General features: G+C 38.1%; 1 protein-coding gene across 1 annotated transcript; it reads left to right on the plus strand.

Moving 5' to 3' along the window:
- Positions 1–11085: 11085 nt before the first annotated feature.
- On the plus strand, positions 11086–13294 carry serf2b (small EDRK-rich factor 2b). The gene is made up of 3 exons (XM_063882366.1): positions 11086–11266; positions 12368–12470; positions 12850–13294. The coding sequence occupies exons 1-3, from the start codon at positions 11260–11262 to the stop codon at positions 12926–12928; spliced, it is 189 nt and encodes a 62-aa protein (XP_063738436.1). The 5' UTR covers positions 11086–11259; the 3' UTR covers positions 12929–13294.
- The last annotated feature ends 4368 nt before the right edge of the window (positions 13295–17662 follow it).

The following is a 17662-nucleotide window of genomic DNA, read 5'->3' on the forward strand; positions in this document are numbered from 1 at the left end:
GCCGGATGATTGGAGCATCTTCATCCCGACCTACATGGGTGGGGGGAGACATTCACAGTCGTTCGGCTCACTTGAGTTTCCCCGCAGCTCTTTAGGGTCTCGATGACTCACTCAGGCCACAGACGTCATCTTATTCAGGGCAGGTGTCTTCGTATTGCCACAGCTGCACAACATTTCCATAAAGGACGGAGAGAGAGGGAAAGTGAAGAATGTTCAAAGACAGAACAAGTCAGGGGAAGAAAGGGATATTTCAGCCTCATATTTCAAACAATTGTTGAATATTACCATTGCTTCTCTATCAAAGTTTAAAACAAGTCATGTGAAAGTGCTTCTTATGAACTAACCAATGTACCAAAAAGGACTTCATGCACACATCTTCATAATGACTAAATGTGAGTTGGTCCTCTTCTTCCAGTCATGTTTGGACATAAATGAGCCGTTAAGATCAATGTGTTTTTCATCTGATTGACTATTTCATATTGGCAACAATTAAGCTGAAATGAAGACAGGTTACTGTAAGAAATAAATGAACTTCATCAATCACTGAAATAAAACTGTATATTCCTTGAAGGTAAGAATATTGAAACATAAAGCACTTTGGCACAAGACTTTGAGGGTGGCCAGTCAAGTGCTTGTGTAAAGAACGCAACATTTAAGCTGAAATGATCAATATTTATATGTTAAAACCTATTCAAAAGTGCCATTAAAAGTAGTTGTTTGTAGTGACATACCCACATAGTATGAGCTGCAGTTTCTCTCAGCTCTGCAGACAGTTTATTGTCTTTCGGCTCATTGTTTCTGATTTTATGTCCTGGATCTTTACTGTTTTGGTTCATTCTCATTACCAGTGTTTCCAGTTTTTGGTTTTCAGTGAAAAAGCGTTAAAACTGAATCACATCAAACAACAGGGTTAACAAATAACCAATTAGCTGGTAAACAAAAGAGAGCATTGAGATCCAAATCAAAGCTAAAAGAAGAGTGAATATTAAACAAAAGCATTAAATTATCGTTTTGAGTTTACTATGTTGACTTATAGGTGATTATTTTTGTGTTCGCATTTTAATAATAATAATAATAATAAATCACATTTATATAGCGCTTTTTACAGTACTCAAAGACGCTTTTAATTGAATAATTATAGTTCAATTAAATATACCTTGTGTCATTTTAATATCTTTTAGAATTTCAATTGGGTATGAATAATGATGGTTAAAATGTCCTTAAATTACATAACTCCCCCACATCACAGACTGTGTTTAGCAGTCATCATTATCGAGATAACACTCACCTATAAAGCTGAAGAGCCCTGGGAGCATGGAGCAAGATTAAAGGAGCAAAGTACATCTAATTCCGCCCTTCATAATATTTGTCTCCCTGCGCTCTCCCAGGGAAAAGGCCCTGTGGATATATGTTACTTTGTCGGACCGACAGTAATGGGCTTTACTGCACATAACCAGTCTGATGAACTCACTTCCCTCGGCTCCAGTCTCAGGAGCCCCCTCTCTAGATGGGTAAGGGTTCCCTTGAGTCCTGCCACTCGGCTAATTGAGGACTGGTTCAGGCGAGTTGCCATGGAGGAGACTCCCACATATGGGATACTACTTTTAGTCTTGCTCTTTGGGGAACACTGGCAAACTCAAGAAGAACATTTATATTTATATTATTTTCTTGTAAAGAGAAACAGTATAACATTTCAATCTCAAAATCTGAATGATTTACTTTACATTACTCAGATTTTTCTTTAGAAATAGAGAAGATAGGCTTGAGATTAAAATAAAAAGCGACTTTAACAGAATATATTTAAATGTTGGATTTCCTTTTGAATTGTTACCTTTATTCTATAGAGCACAGTGTAGAAATGGGGTCAAGAAAGAGGGGTGCGACATTCAACAAGTTTCCCCTAATATCCAATGTTTAAAGAGTCGTCAACTCTTATGCAATACACTTTTTCAGCAAGTCAGCAAAAATCTCCTATGAGTCCACTATGTGTCTCTAGTGTGTGTGTGTGTGTGTGTGTGTGTGTGTGTGTGTGTGTGTGTGTGTGTGTGCATGTGTTAAAATAGGTACGGTATTTATACACAGCCCTGGCTTTGTAAATGGGGCAGAAACATAGTGTCTTGGACTTAGTAAGAAAACACTATTCAGAATCAGCATACCTTCATATGTAACACGGAGATGAAAGGTGCATTTGTTACTGCAAGTAAAGAGCCAAAGATAGCTTAATATCACTCAAGAATAATGCATACAAATATGAATATAAATATTAAAACATAAAACTATAAATTACACAATTTACAAAATAAAAGCTACGAATATACACAAAGAATAACAAGTAACAGCAAGTCAAATCTGGAACAACATTTCTGAATAAGCTCTGACAAGATGGTTGAAATAGTTTGGGGTGTTGATTTTAAATACCTTTCTCTGGAATTGTTGACTCTACCTTCAAAGACAAGAATAATACCACAATCATTAAGTCGTCTGCCAATTTCTGTTACTTCACATTGAAAAGATGTGTGGAAGCAATGCTATATGGGAATCAGGTTCCTGTCACTGCATTTGGTGTCTGTATGGAGATGGAAGTGGGATTTGGGGGAATAATGTGCTGGAAGGTGAGAAGTGGCCTTTAAATGTTTTAGAGTGCGCACATAAAGGCTGGCAGTAGGGATACAGTAGACATGGACCGCTGAACAGGTACTTTTTGTTGCACAAAACGAGGTAAAAAAACAGAGGGCGTAAATAGTCAACGATACTATTTGCACCCGGTTGTCCGTAGCTAAAAATGCTGTTTACACCTGGGCTACACATTAGATACTGATAATGTTTTGCACATTTGGACTGTTTTGAATCTGCATTTTGAGCTTTGGTCATGACTTTGGCGCTTAGGCTTGTCGCTTTACGGCATGTACGATTGTTTTGGGGTGGGTGTAGGCCTAAATAGCCTAATAGCTGCCGTGTCATGACCAAAGCTCAAAAGGGGGATTCACCACGATCCAGAGGCGCAAAACATCTTTAATAATGATACAGTATCAGTATCTAATTTGTAGCCTGGGTGCAAATAACACTGTTGGACACCCGGGTGCAAATACCATTGTTAGCTATGGACACCCTGGTGCAAATAACACTGTTGGACACCCGGGTGCAAATACCATTGTTAGCTATGGACACCCTGGTGCAAATAACACTGTTGGACACCCGGGTGCAAATACCATTGTTAGCTATGGACACCCTGGTGCAAATAACATGTGCCTTTATTTTTTAAGCTCTCGTTTTTATTCTTTACCCATTTAAATGTCATTTATCATGTCTAATAGTAGAACAACAGTATGAATGATCTCCAGGAGACATGTCTGCACTTTGACGCACTGATGAGCTCAGATGAATCAGTATAGCGTCTCATACATACAGAGTGTTTTGAGTGAGACGTCAATGCTCATCCTTTAGATTTCACAGGGATGGAGTCTCTCTCTGTACTTTACATGCAAAGTGAGTGGAGGGGACGTCATTCAGATCCTCTGGAAACAACCAGGATGAGTCAGCCAGCAGAAGTGGTGAGCTCATGCACAGCAGGAGGGCGAAGAGACAGAGATGACAAAAGACACAAAAATGTCAGTAATAACATCGATCTTTAACCGTTTCTTGACAGTTGAGGATTTTTGTGTGTCTCTACATTTGCGACCTGATGCAATTATCCCATTTGCACAAATCCATTTGACTGAGCAACCTTGTCAGATACACTTGGTTTGATCCAGCACACCAGCCACTGTTATCAACTCTTCCCTATATTCTGGACATCATGCATTAGCTGTTACCTTGGCAACCATTCGAATACACATCATCTGGACAATGTCATGATTTCATTTCATTATCGTAATGAGACTGGTCTTGGCGTAAGCCCATTTTGACCACGCTCGCAATGAAAATCCATAAAACATCATTCAGTATTCGTCTGAAAGCTTTGTTCTTTTTTAGTAAACATGCTTTAAATGTTCTTCAGAATCAAGGATGCAATGTCAAGGACCTTTTCTAACAACAGCCTGTTGCTTTTACACTTGATTCATCACATTCCTTCGTTTCATGCGGTAAAAAGGCAGTTTACAAGTGAGTTAAATAAGGATACAAATGCAGAGGAAGATAGAGTGGGGTAAATTTAACAAAATAAAGTCATCATTTTCCCCTTGGATGAAAGTTATTGTTCCGCGCCATATGAAAGAACATTCAGTTAAGCTGTATTGAAACGTTTAGATGCACACTGCAACGCAGCTGTGTAAAAATCTGACGTCTTCTTAAGGACATTTGTAAATCAGCAGAACATAGTGAAATTGTTAGTCTTTTCCTGCTAATCTAACAATATTCACTTGGAGACACAGATCTTATCATAGGCATTGTGTTTGTGACAGCACTGACAAAAGGTTAAGGTATGCATAAAATCCTCTGGATCTTCATCTAAAATATTGATGATCGTTGTGTTCATTCTGCATCATTGAGCTGACTCAATTCGTGTGTGCGACTTTTTTGCTTTTAGCTGAGCCTCACATCACATATTTCCTTTGTTCTCGTGCACCCGACTGAACTTTCACTGTGCTTTTAGTGGGTAACATCCATAGTCCAGTCAGTGAAATTCAACCCAACCTGATCTTCACGCCTGCTGGCTTGTAGTTAGTGTTTCCGTGGCACAGGGTCAACCAGTGCAACATCTGCACTCCAGGAGAAATTACCTTGACGCTGACGTATCTTCTTTTGTTCCCAAATGGCTTTTGATACTAGCTTCGTTCAGGCAAAGCCTTTTTTAAGTCAGATAAAAGGTGAAACAATTGCTCTATTGAAATGGGCTCTGAATGATGCGAGAGAGGAAGTGAAAATAATAAAGAAGATTAGGAGAAGGTCATTTTGTCTGGCTACATCGCCTCAAAATAGCAAAACTTCCTTCCTCCACCTCCCTTTTTAATCAGTGCTACGGGCTTGTGGACTCAAAAACGCGTTTGTGTTTCTGACACACCGTTTATTGTTCAAACGGTGATGTTCCAGTTATGTATTAAAGAGATAGAAAATGAAAGAACTGTGTCTTTTGTTGTCTAAAAGCCTAAAAAGATCAAATGATGAAACTTAAGTAAGATAAAGGCTGTACAAATTCTCCTATGTAATCAATAACTCCCTTTAAGATATGCCCTTTCTCCACCAGCCTATATCTTTATTTTGTCAAGGATTTCCCTAAAGAAGCCGAAAAACAGGGAAACATGCCCCATTTCCCCTAACAATGTGACACGTTAACCCACTTTAAGGTCCCCCTCACCATTTAAACCATGTTTGTATTGTTGAAGGCGTTATGTTCAGCGGAGGACGACAAAGAGCAGGTGAAATGAAGCACTGCATTGCATAATATAGAGCATAAGACCAATGACAGCGGAACAGAATAGCCTCACTCAAGAAACACTGTGTTTGAAAATCTATTTAGTTGAATTCATAATATGTTGTATGTTATTTATTCATCCTGTCGTTAGATCACATATGTGCATATCTACAAATTGATAACTGAGGGAGAGGAAGCTTGCAATATAACAGTCCTATGCATCCAATTTTTTATTCCACTTGTGCTGTTCTGACTCCACCCACCATGCACAGATTAAGAATTATATATTATTAAATATTTTACCATTTAAAGAGCAGTTTCACCTCTGAAAAATGAAATAGTGATTGATATAAGTTGTATTTTTTACGTGTACATTTTTTTAAAAAAAACATCTTGTTGAGTGATTTGAAATTTGGGTTGGGAAAACTTTGGCTGTAGGCCCTACATTGGGCAGCTCTACAGTAATGTGTTTATTGTTGATGTTCAACTCTGCAAAGCAAACTGGATAAATATTTGGTATAGCATCACACAGCCTTTTTTACAGTTGTATTTAATTGATAGATTTACAGCAACAACCAAGAACTAACGCCTCTTTTTGTGGTTGGAAAGTTGAGACTATTACTCCCAGCTAAAAGCAGACAATTTAAAACTGTGTGTGTGTGTGTGTGTGTGTGTGTGTGTGTGTGTGTGTGTGTGTGTGTGTGTGTGTGTGTGTGTGTGTGTGTGTGTGTGTGTGTGTGTGTGTGTGTGTGTGTGTGTGTGTGTGTGTGTGTTTGTGTGTTTCTGAAGAGTAACATTTGTCGGTCAGTCCACCAATTTGGTCAAGACTGAAATATCTCAACAACTACTCATTGGCTGATAGTAACACATTAGCTTGGTTAGAAAATGCAGTCGCTTCATTTCAAACATTTAAAGAGGTACATTTCAGTTCCAGTGAGAAAATGGAGGTTTTCTGAGAAGAAAAATACTACATGTACAGTAGTTTGCAACACAGCATGGACAACATAATGATTTTACAGGCACATGTCAAAATTAGCTTCAACAATCAGGACACGAGGGGCATTAAGGCGATGCAGAAGACGGGATCAGCAAGTCCCATCAATCATTCATGACAGCAGGCAGGACTCTGGCAGCGTGATGGATGACAGCGGTGAAATGAGACAGAGAGGAATGCACCATACGTCCAGCTTGTCACATAAGTTTATGCTGCCACACATCAGAGCCTCCACCACTTCATAATCAGCGTTAGCAACGATCTCTCCAAACTCTGTCGCCAATGCATGAAGATGGTGAGATGAAATGTTGGAGGAGAAATGAATCGTGGTTGTCCTTTCGTCACATCATCCTCCATGAATCATTTGTTTTGTGGGAGTGAATAAAGAGGCAGTCCAAACACAATAACCCCTAAAAAAAGCAAATGTCATATTCTGATACTTTTATATTATCCCTAACATCCTTACTTAATAGTGAAACAGGTAGGCCAAAACTGAAAGCCTGTCTGGACTCCTACTGCTAATTTAGTTTGAATTTAATGGAAAAAGTGTTTTCTCCCCATCATCTCGATTTGATTAAATTGCAAATTGCAGACATGACTGGCAACTGAGGCGCAGCTGCAGCAGCAGTAGTCACACAAGGGCAGCATTAACATTCAGAGGCTTCGTAGAAGCAGAAGCAGTCAACATTGTCAAAATTACCAGGTGGTGATAATTACACTGGGAGACAAACATAGTTTGCTTTAAGCAGGATGCTGTCACTGAAAGCAGCTGTGGGGAAAACAAGTCGAAGGCAGACATCCTGGGCTGTCCCATGTGTCGCCAGCAGCCCAATAAACTGACCACAGTGTTCGACACGCTGTTCTACACCCTGTTAAATTCTCCATGCTCCAGCACGCAAGTGGCATGAAAAAGCCATCGCTCTGAATCCACTCGATTTACTGTGGTGTTCCTTATTGTGTTTACAACTGCTCACTTTGGGAGGGCTCAAAATAACGCAATCTTCATGGGTCCATTCGTGATGGATGTACCGGGATACCAAACGACATATTTCCTTTCTGGAGACATTTTAAATCAGCTGGAGGATTATATAACTTCATGTGCAACCAATTAGAGGAAATCAGGACCAGAGCTTATGAGGGAATGAAAATTAAGATGTCAATAACATCCCTGTATAAACACAGAAAGAGATGCATACTACCTGGAGATATGGGGTCAAACAAACCATATGAAATGGTATAAGTCAGAGCAAACACAAAGGGATTATGCTACAGATGTCTGTGATTATATTATGCTTTTGTAAGACAGATAAATAGAGTTGTTCTACTCTTGTTAATATTCTAAAATCATAGTGCTTTTAGCCACACGTTTAGTATTGAGCTTTGTGTAGCGTCACAGACATGCTAGCATTGCTTAAGAGTTAAAGATATAATAATTGCTCCAATTAAATTACACAATATGCTGTTTTTAATTGCCCTTTAGAACAGCCCATACATAGCTTTGAGTGTTGATTGGGTTTGGTCCTTAATTCAGGGAACATGATGATGCCTACTACGTATGTCCTTGTGAAATAAACACATACAAATACCCTGTGGACTCGAGAATGCAATACATTCCTAACTTACTACAGCAGTCTGAGGTTCACGCTTTTTGTCAGGTCAAATGTGCGCAAAAATATATATAAAAACCCATAAATCAACACAAAAAAAAAACGTTTTTCTTCACTAGTAATGTGTTTAGTGTATTCCTGACAGTGATTTGTGACCACAAACAAAAGGACATTTCAAATTGATTGCTCATTATGCTTGACCTCAGTAATGTAAAAGGGCTCTCAGTTATCCTGTAGTCTGTGTTTGGCCAACCATCCATCAAGAAATAAAATCCTGAAGGCTGCAGACCAGGACAAACTAACAGCACATAATTAAATTCAAAGAAGACCTTACTCTTCACCTAAATAGACAGCTGGCAAGACAATCACAGCTGTAGTTTGATGGCTTATTGTATTCAAACAGTAATTATGTCCTAAAAATACAGTATTCATCTTTCCAAAAGAAACCAGGCCCTGTCTTCCTATTCCTCCTTCAGCTCATTTCTACCAAAATGTTTACATCTTTAAATGCATTTTTCAGATGCAATGTGAATAGGATAGTTATTATGATATCGACAACAATGAAGTCATGTATCCAATTATTCAAAAAAATGTGGTTGATTCTTTTGAAAGATATCTTTGCATGTAAATACATTTTATGGCTGCACAGAATGAGATGTATCCATACGTTTAAATTGATGAGTACACTTGGAAGACACTCCTGATGCAGTTGTTCATCTGTGGCACTATGCATGTTCAGCTAAGTTGTCTTCAGAGGAATAGAAATCAGAATAACATTCATTGGCGTGGAGGTTTTCACTGACTCTGCCTTTGATGTTTGGTGCATACAAAAACATTATGAAGAGGTAATAAAGATACAGGCTAAGTCAGGAACATAAATAAAGAACTTAAAAAACACAGAAGAAGTAATAAATAGATTGTTCGTATACAATGTGTTTTAGAAAACACAGAGTATACCGTTGTGTCATGATGTGCATGGATGGCCTTCTTCGGTATTTAAAGTTTCAGTGTCTGGGTAGGAGTTTAGTTTTGAGCAGACATGACTCAAGCATCTATTTTATTGCCAGACAGCTCATAAAATCACCCAACCAAAACTGCAAGGAAAACAGTATGTGGTTTCTTAAATTAAACAATTAGGAAAATTCCATTTTGCACTTCAACCCAGTGCTAGGCAATAATTCAACACTATCAGAGGAATCTTGTTATGGAATAGGATCAGACTGTTATACAACATTATTATGTTCAATTAATGACTCCAAGCAATTTGTGTTTTACAGTGATACAATCGAGTGCAAGTTTAGTGTAATTTAATAAAAAACTGTGGGCTGTAACCTTTAGTCTAATCTAATTGTCAAATATACTTTGAAATGATTAGTAGCCTCTGTTTCAAGAATGGTAATCTAATGAGTAGACTGAGTGCTTTTATTTCCAAATCCTAGCTGAGTCTGCCACCTGCTGGATCATTTACAGTAAGCTTTTAGTAAGTGATAGCTGTGGAAATCTCATTGTTTGAACTGAGCTTAATATAGTCAAACATTGCCTATTGAAGCCTATGTCAGTTACAGAAGAAACAACCATAGACATCAAAGGAACAAAGTTTGCAACAAATCGAACGAAAAATAATCTTAAGTACATTTTTACACTGAGCGACTCTGCACAAAGAGGACTTGGTGTGCCCTGTGCATCTCTCTATGTGTTTCCATACTGGCATTGATCCAGAAAGACGGAAGAAGAGAAGAGAAGTCCCTCCTTTCAAGTCCAACAATACCAGGCTTCATGTCCTTCAATCAAAGCCTCAGACTGTACAGGTCTATAACACATTTTGACAATCCTTCTCTGTGTGATTGCTGAAATCATACTACACTTCCATTAATATTACAGCAAACAAAGAAAGAAAACTTGAACACTGTACATATGACAGCAGTCACTTCATGATTCCAAACCAATGATGAGTAGCCTACTTTTGTCCAGAAATTAGCTGAGCTTAAAAGTTAATTCTTGACATTGCATACTACAGTCTGAAAAACTAGGCTCTAGTTTGAACATTTGTGAAATGTATTGTTTCAAAATATCTATTTGGGTAAAACATTTAAATAATAATCGTTCAGCACCTCATTAGCCAAGTTACAACACATGCCGTCTAACTACCACCACCATTCCACCTTTTTTCTATTTTGTGAATAGAATCTGAATCTGCAACTTCACCAGTGAAAGGCATCAGGTTAATGTAGTAGTTGGTTGAATACAATATTTTCTCTGAAGTAGAAGTAACTACACTATAAGGAAGTAGGTAGTATATGCCTACAGAGGAGTTGCACATTTTTTTCCTTGAGGGCCTTTTGTAATTTATTTTGAGGTCAAATTAGTAGAGACCACAATAATTTAGATGGATAGATAGATCTGACAATCAGAGAAAAAGATAATTAGGCCCGTTTTTGGGGCCCAGGCAATACTTCTCACATAATGGTTAATTAAAACCCCTTGTGAAAATATTAGGAAAGGCCTACTTAAATTAATGAATTTTAAATGCATGCCTTTCCATTTGAAAGATAGTACAACTAATGTCAAATTCCTGCTCTTACTTATACGTTTAGTACAAAAGGCAGTGGTGGAAAGTAACTGAGTACATTTACTCAAGTATCGTACTTAAGTACAATTTTAAGGTACTTTTATTTATTTTTTGCTGCTTTGTACTTGTACCCCACTACAATTCAAAGTTAAATTATGTACTTTTACTCCAATAATTAATTTAGTACCTTACTTTGCAGATTTGTATTAATGATGAGACATATAATCAACACTTAAATAAGACTTTAGTAACACCACAAAGAAATGTAAAACTCCACCTTTGCTAGCTGTGATAACACATTATGCATGATAATAATAATCACAAACGTATTGCATTATTCTGCACTGTATATTTAGAAGCCAATACTTTTGTCCTTTTACTTGAGTAACATTTGCCATGCAGAACTTTTACTTGTAACAGAGTATTCCTAGTCTCTGGCACTTGTACTTTTACTTAACTACAAGGTCTGAGCACTTCTACTACCTCTGAGTAAAGGCTTCAAATACCTAACTTACACTTTGATACTGTGCTGCAGCTATGAATTATTAGCGCGTGCGCAGTGCAGTCTGTGAGAGAAACGGAATGTTCTAGTTCTCGCACGGAAATCTCGCGAGAACGTGGCAGCCTCGGAGGCGCAACGAAAGCAGAAACAGCGGCTGGAGCGACAAGAAAAGATTCAACGGCCCTTTGGCTGAGCAGAACAACTTGGATTTTGGGCGACAGAAGCGGGGACTACAAAATGACCAGTGGGTATTGAAATATATTCGTACTGTAAGGCATTCGTGCACGTAACTGGGATGAATGTAGTCTGTTGCTGTTGTTTTCTTTTCCGCTCTTTAGCCATCGCCGCAGTCGGCCTGGGCTCCGTGTATGTGCTGGACGTAAAGTTTATTCTCGGAATTCACGCCAGTATGGGTTGTTATTCACGTATGGGCTGACTGTTGTATGGTTTAATTGAGAACACTGGTTTATGATGTGTGTCACTCAGCTGTTCGTCAAGCAACTGTTAAATTGTGTGCGTTTTGCATTTGTCAACATCGATAGGTCGTTTATTGTCAGGCTCTTGTGTTAGTCGGAGCCTCGGCCTGCAACCACAGCAGAAACATAACACTCATAGTTGTCTATTATCGCAGCTTGTAGGAGACAAGTTTACCATTTTAAGTGTCTTTTTAACATGTCTTTGCCTTTAGTTACCATCTTTAAATAACTGATTGGACACGTGATACGATGTCCTCTGTTGTTCTAAAGCTGCTCCAGAGCGCCTCCTTGCCACGTCGGCAGCACACGTTTTGCACCATTTTCTGTGAACGGACGGTCTAGTGTAGACGCTTAGAGAAAGCATTTTTCACAGAGGTGGAAGAAGTACTTGTATCTAGTACTTAAGTAAAAGTAGAAATAACACAAACTTTGTTACAAGTAAAAGTCCTGCATTGCAAATGTTACTCAAAGTACTAGTAAGTGTTGGCATTGCTTTGTGTACTGCAGGGTTGTTTTTGGATTTACTCCAGGTGTAACTAAAGGCTTTTTTAAAGTGTTGATTAAATATTTCATATCATTCATCCAAATCTATAAAGTAACTAAAGGTATAGACTAAATTTAGTGGAGTGAAAGTACAATATTTATCCCCGAATTGTACTGGGGTAGAAGTAAAAAGTAGCACAACATTAGAATACTCAAGTACTAGTAGCTAAACATTCTACTTGAGTAAGTGTACTTCCTTTACACCAGTGCTTTTTAAGTTGTAATTTTTGGGGTTATAGAGTAATAAAGGTGTGACCTGATGTGTTGCTCATCAAAGGGCCTATTTTTGTATTCAACTGTTTTTCTTTCTTTTGCATGACATGCAGGAGGTAACCAACGTGAGCTTGCACGTGCAAAGAATGCAAAAAAAAATCCCGAAAAAGGGAAGAAGGGCGATGATGGGCTGTCTGCAGCTGCCCGGAAGCTGAGGTAAGCAGAGGTCTGAGAAAGAAAATGGGATGAACACAAGCACAAGATATAGATTTGTGCAGCATCACAAGCAAAATGTGTTTGATCATGACTTGAATTGTGTTGACTATTTCACTGATCAAGCAGTTATGTATTTTTTTGTCAGATAATTCAATTTCTTTAAACATTCCCATTAGGTAACATAGATCCAGTACTGCAAAACATAACAGTACAGCATTTTTTTAATTAAAGAAAGCAAGGCCTTTTCATTTTTGCTGTATAATCCATGCCAGATAACCAATAGCTAGGTGTACTTGTGTATGTGTGTGTGTGTGTGTGTTACCATTGAGTTTGCCTTATAACATTTCTCTTTTTTTTTAAATGTCCCTCTCTCCCCAAGGGATGCTGAGATAATGCAACAGAAACAGAAAAAGGCGGGTGGAGGAGGGAAAGAAGAAACCGAAGCCAAGTCCAAGTAAAGAATGAAGAGAATTTGGAGACTAATTCAATTCAGTGCTTCAATAACATCCCATGTTGAGCATTCTTCCTGATATTTATGAGAATGGTTCTGTAATTTCTATCTAGCCTCAAGAATCTAGGATCCTACATTCTTCCCTATCGCAAATTACATTGCTTGTTGGATTTGTTATCTTTACTTGGTGATATTATATCTGAGCAATTTAACGGTTGTCCCACGTTGGTGCTGCATGCAGAGGAGCATCAGTGGTGTAAGCAGCAGGCGAAAGAACAACAATTCTTGACACAAAGCACCTACGTAACATTTGTGTATTTTTGTAAAAACATGTCCCCTGCAGGTTTCAAATAAAATGTATCTTTTTAGTTCATGCTTTCTTGTATTCTCATAGTTGGTGTTATATATTTACATGACATGCAATGCTGTTGGGAACTTTTGAATTATGTATTTAAGAAGGGACAATGCACATCAATTAACATGAGCACTTCAGTCCATCATTTTAATGTGCTAGATTTAGCCAGAGAGGCTCATTTGCATCTGCAGATTAATGGCATTAAAAGAGAACCGCATAGAAGCACAGGCGCAATCACATTGAGATGCAATTTAAATATAAAATGCCATGATCATCACTAAATAAACTATTACTAGCTCTTCCTCAGTGTAATTTTATATGGATATAGTCTGCCTTCAGTCATTGTCTTAAAAAACATTGCAAAAAGTGTCTTAGTTTTCACAGACGAGCTGAATAATTGCTGTTTTGGATTTAAAATATAATTATTCCCAGGCCCTTGAAACCGGTTGGACCTTCCCTGCATATAAATATCCAATCAATAGATAAATGTTTTGTTCGATGTAATAATCGACTTATTATTTACCTGCTAGTAATACTGCATTATCAAAATTGTGTGATTTACATGCTAATTTATATCAAATAGGTGCTTCACTATTACCTGTGATCAGATCTGGTTGGTGGAGAAACACTCAATGATCCGATAAATCAGAAAATGTAAACCTAGCCAAAAATGTGTCGGTTTTGTAATGATCTAAGAATCAAAATATATAGGTAGTCGAATCGGCAATCAAAGATATTTTTATATATTCATTAATATTACCACTGCTTTTTCTCCCAGTCTGTCACATGAAGCTCTCCACTTGGTGTCTTTACAGGACCAACAGTGGTAGCATGTACACTACAGTATGCTCATGACCTACTTACATCAATGCCAGGCTCTGCAATGTGGACATCCCAGGAAAATATTATAGGCCACAGTAATGTGCAGACAAATTAAAGTGAGCTGTAGGACAGAAGCAGAAGACTAACATCCAGTATCAGGGCCAGGATGGCAGACACCTTATTAATCAGCCTATCATAGTTTAGTCTGTCGTGCCAAACCTGTTTTCACAACTGCGCTTTGGTTTCTTATTTAATTGGCTTGATTTATGAGTATGTTCCTGCCTTAGAGAACAGTGAACATAGTGCATTCAGCAGTATTCCCTTAAATGGTTAGATGTTAGTATTGGTTGTACAGAATATCTCTTATTTGAAGTCCTGTTTCCCACAAATAACAGGAGACATTAACATCTTGCCAACACAACGTGTGGTTCAGGAAAGGATAAATCTGTCTTCAGTCTGTCTGGGTTGTGTAACACTGGAGTCTGCCAAATTTACTGTAACTAAAAGTGAAACAGCAGACAGAAAAACAACCCTTTGGCATTGTATGACCACTAGATGGAGGCACACACCAAGGTATTTATTTTACTCATTCTAACCAGTGGTGAATAAGATTTTTTTGAAAGCAGAGTAATTGTTTGGTCATGCTGTTGTTAAGCCAGTTTCGAAAGCACACTCCATTGGAGTTAAGTGTCAAATCAAGATTTAAAGGCCTTTGAAGTGAAAAAGCTTTCATACTATTGAAACGAAGCACACATTTTTATCATGTTCTAAGCACAATGTCTATATTGCAAATGTTTTAGAACATTTTTAAGCTACAGCTCAGCCTATTTTTAGTCAATAAGCTGTGTGTCTACTTACTAAATCCAGTGAGTTTGTCCTCAGTTCTCAGATTACAGGGCGTATAATTAAGTCACCAGTTGAGCCTTTTTCCATCTCAGATACCAGGGGAAGAAGCTGAAAAGCTGAATAGTAATGAAGAACAAATGCAGAATCAGCAAGATACTTGAATTGGAGAAAGTTCATACCTTATCCGCTGTCATCCATGATACTCTGCTCACAGCTTTGACTAGATCTCCCTTAAATTCCAGCATAAGGCCCAACAGACTGACTGTGGGTTCTGGCAAGTTTTTTATTACATCGGACCAAGAGAGGAGCTCAGTGGTAATGAGAGACGCAGAATGCAAAGAAAAGACGAGTCAGCTCGTCTAATTAAATTCATACAAGAGGCCTCGTCTCTTTATGCCTTCACTGCTGGATCTGTTGAGATAGGGGAGCAGCGCTGCATGAAAATGCATTGTTGTAGCAGAGCTGATGCTACGCTATTTATGATGTTGAATAGTCAAGTGTTAAAGTGCAAATTGAGGAGAAGATGGACAACAATGCACTGTAGCTGCTTGGCTTTACATATGTTAAATATGGCTTAAAATGACTCCACACAGCAACCAGAAGTGTGGTTATTTAATACAAGAAAAGTCAAATCCATTTGCACACATTATAAATCCAGTCAGCTTCTGCTGTGTGTGGTACAGACATATAGGTCAAATAGAAGCTGTCACGGTATCTTCAAAATGATCTCGAAGTAAAAACTCAAGTCAAAGAACACAAAACGATCGGGTCAAATATGGTACATCCTGAATGCCAAAGAGTTGCTGATTTAATCCATTCCCATTGTTAAAAGGATGGATAGCATAACTTGTTTGAGGGTCAACATCCACAGGTTAGATGTCCCGCCAGCAGGCTTTCAATACTCACGCAGCTCTGACTGAAACACATAGGACTCACAGCTCAGTACGACAGACTTGGGTTAGGATTTTTTTTTTTTTGACCTTGGTGGTCTCTTTAAGATCCACCACATCCCCACACAAACCACCCAACGTTGCTACCCCCTTATTACGAGGTCAGTCCCCAACAGTGTAACTCTATGGTTGTACACTGCAGCTCAGGTGTGAGTCTGCATGTCCACTGCTTTAAAACAAGGTTAGAAAAACTACATTTTGACCCCAGGGTGATGATAAAATAGTCTCTGAGAATGTCAAGAAACCTATTTCCCCAGATTGTACCACCTCCAGACTCCTGCTGTGATAAGGATTTAGTTCCTTTGGGAATCATAAATCCACATACAATAACACTATCGTCCTGCATTTGGGCCTTTTCTCACTTCATCCTCACAGTTCCCCATCAGAATCACACTTTGAAAATGTAATACAGCCAGGCTTGCCAATCGTATTCATCATGTGGTCGATGAACACAACTATAGGCAGGTACTCTTCTTATTTTCATCACGCTGAAGGTGAAGACAGTACAGTGTTTTAGTTATGACTGTTTCTGAAAAGCATAAATCTTTGACACTGCTCTGATGCGACCACTTAGATAATAGAGCAGACTGCTGGATGTTATAAAGCATGAAACCAGCTCCCAGCGTGTACACAATGTTTATCACAGAGCCGTCTCTTCATACTTAAACCTTGATGGAGCAGGAGGTACATACATCAACTATAACAAATGAGATTGCTGTAATTCCCCTAAGGTATGTCGCACTCTGCTGCATTTTAAATCAGCTTTACCAAATGCTAATTAAATTTCATGTATTCGTAAATATTTAGTAGCACAATCGTAATTCTAATACCATATGTCCATATAATCCTATATTGACACTAAAATGTTAATAGAACAGAAGAGAACATCATTAAATGCTCTCAAGAGGTACAGTACAGTATGCTTCTTCATCATTTTTCTTTTCCTGCCCTGCTTCATTTCTGTATGACTGCTTCTTGTGTACAAGTTCACATGTATGCATATGAGTCTACATGAAAAGAGTAATAGATTACTGATCTTTTCAGCTAAATAATTAGCCTCTGATTGGCTGAGATATGAGGGTAAATAATTACCCCAAAACACATTTTACAAAGAATGCTAGGCAGCACGATTGCTTCATGCAATATTTTGTAACCTTCCTCCAAAACAAGAGCATGCAAAAGCTGCTGAATTAGCGCTCCATTATAAGTATATATTATAGAATAGTTACATTTCAAGAGCAAGAAAGATTAAAAAGGTAGGAATAGTTTGACATTAAGGGACTTTTTTTTGCCTTCTGCAGGTTCTGTTGAATGTCTGGAGCTCCCATGAAGTTACCAAGAAATAGTACCACACTTTAAATGGATAATTGCAGTTTTCTACACTTTTTTTCGATGCAACATGTTAATCAAGAGCACTCATATTGGAATTGTTACCTTTGGACAGAGCCAGGTTTGCCGTTTCCCTCATTTCCAATCGTATGCTAAGCTAAGCTAAGCTAAGCTACTAGCTAAATGCCTGCTGGCTGTAATTTAATTCATATCATATAGATATGAGAGAATATGAATTAGCATATTTCCCAAGGTATTAAACAATTTCCCAAGTTTGGCAAATATCAAAATGAGCTTAAAAGAAGTTTGCCTTTTAATTATAGTACGCCCTCTCATTCTTACATAACAGAAATACTTGTCATTTCTATTTCTAGATGAAGATTTTCCTTAATTAGGAGATGTTTTGGGTTATTACCAGATGAGGGAAGCATAATCATCC

The sequence above is a fragment of the Eleginops maclovinus genome, chromosome 4 (assembly GCF_036324505.1).
Source record: "Eleginops maclovinus isolate JMC-PN-2008 ecotype Puerto Natales chromosome 4, JC_Emac_rtc_rv5, whole genome shotgun sequence".
Classification (NCBI taxonomy): Eukaryota; Metazoa; Chordata; class Actinopteri; order Perciformes; family Eleginopidae; genus Eleginops; species Eleginops maclovinus.

What these genes read in the sequence shown, in the direction of transcription:
- serf2b (XM_063882366.1), top strand. An exon ending in GCAGCTGCCCGGAAGCTGAG is followed by an intron (nt 12,471 to 12,849) that starts GTAAGCAGAGGT and finishes TCTCTCCCCAAG; the next exon opens with GGATGCTGAGATAATGCAAC.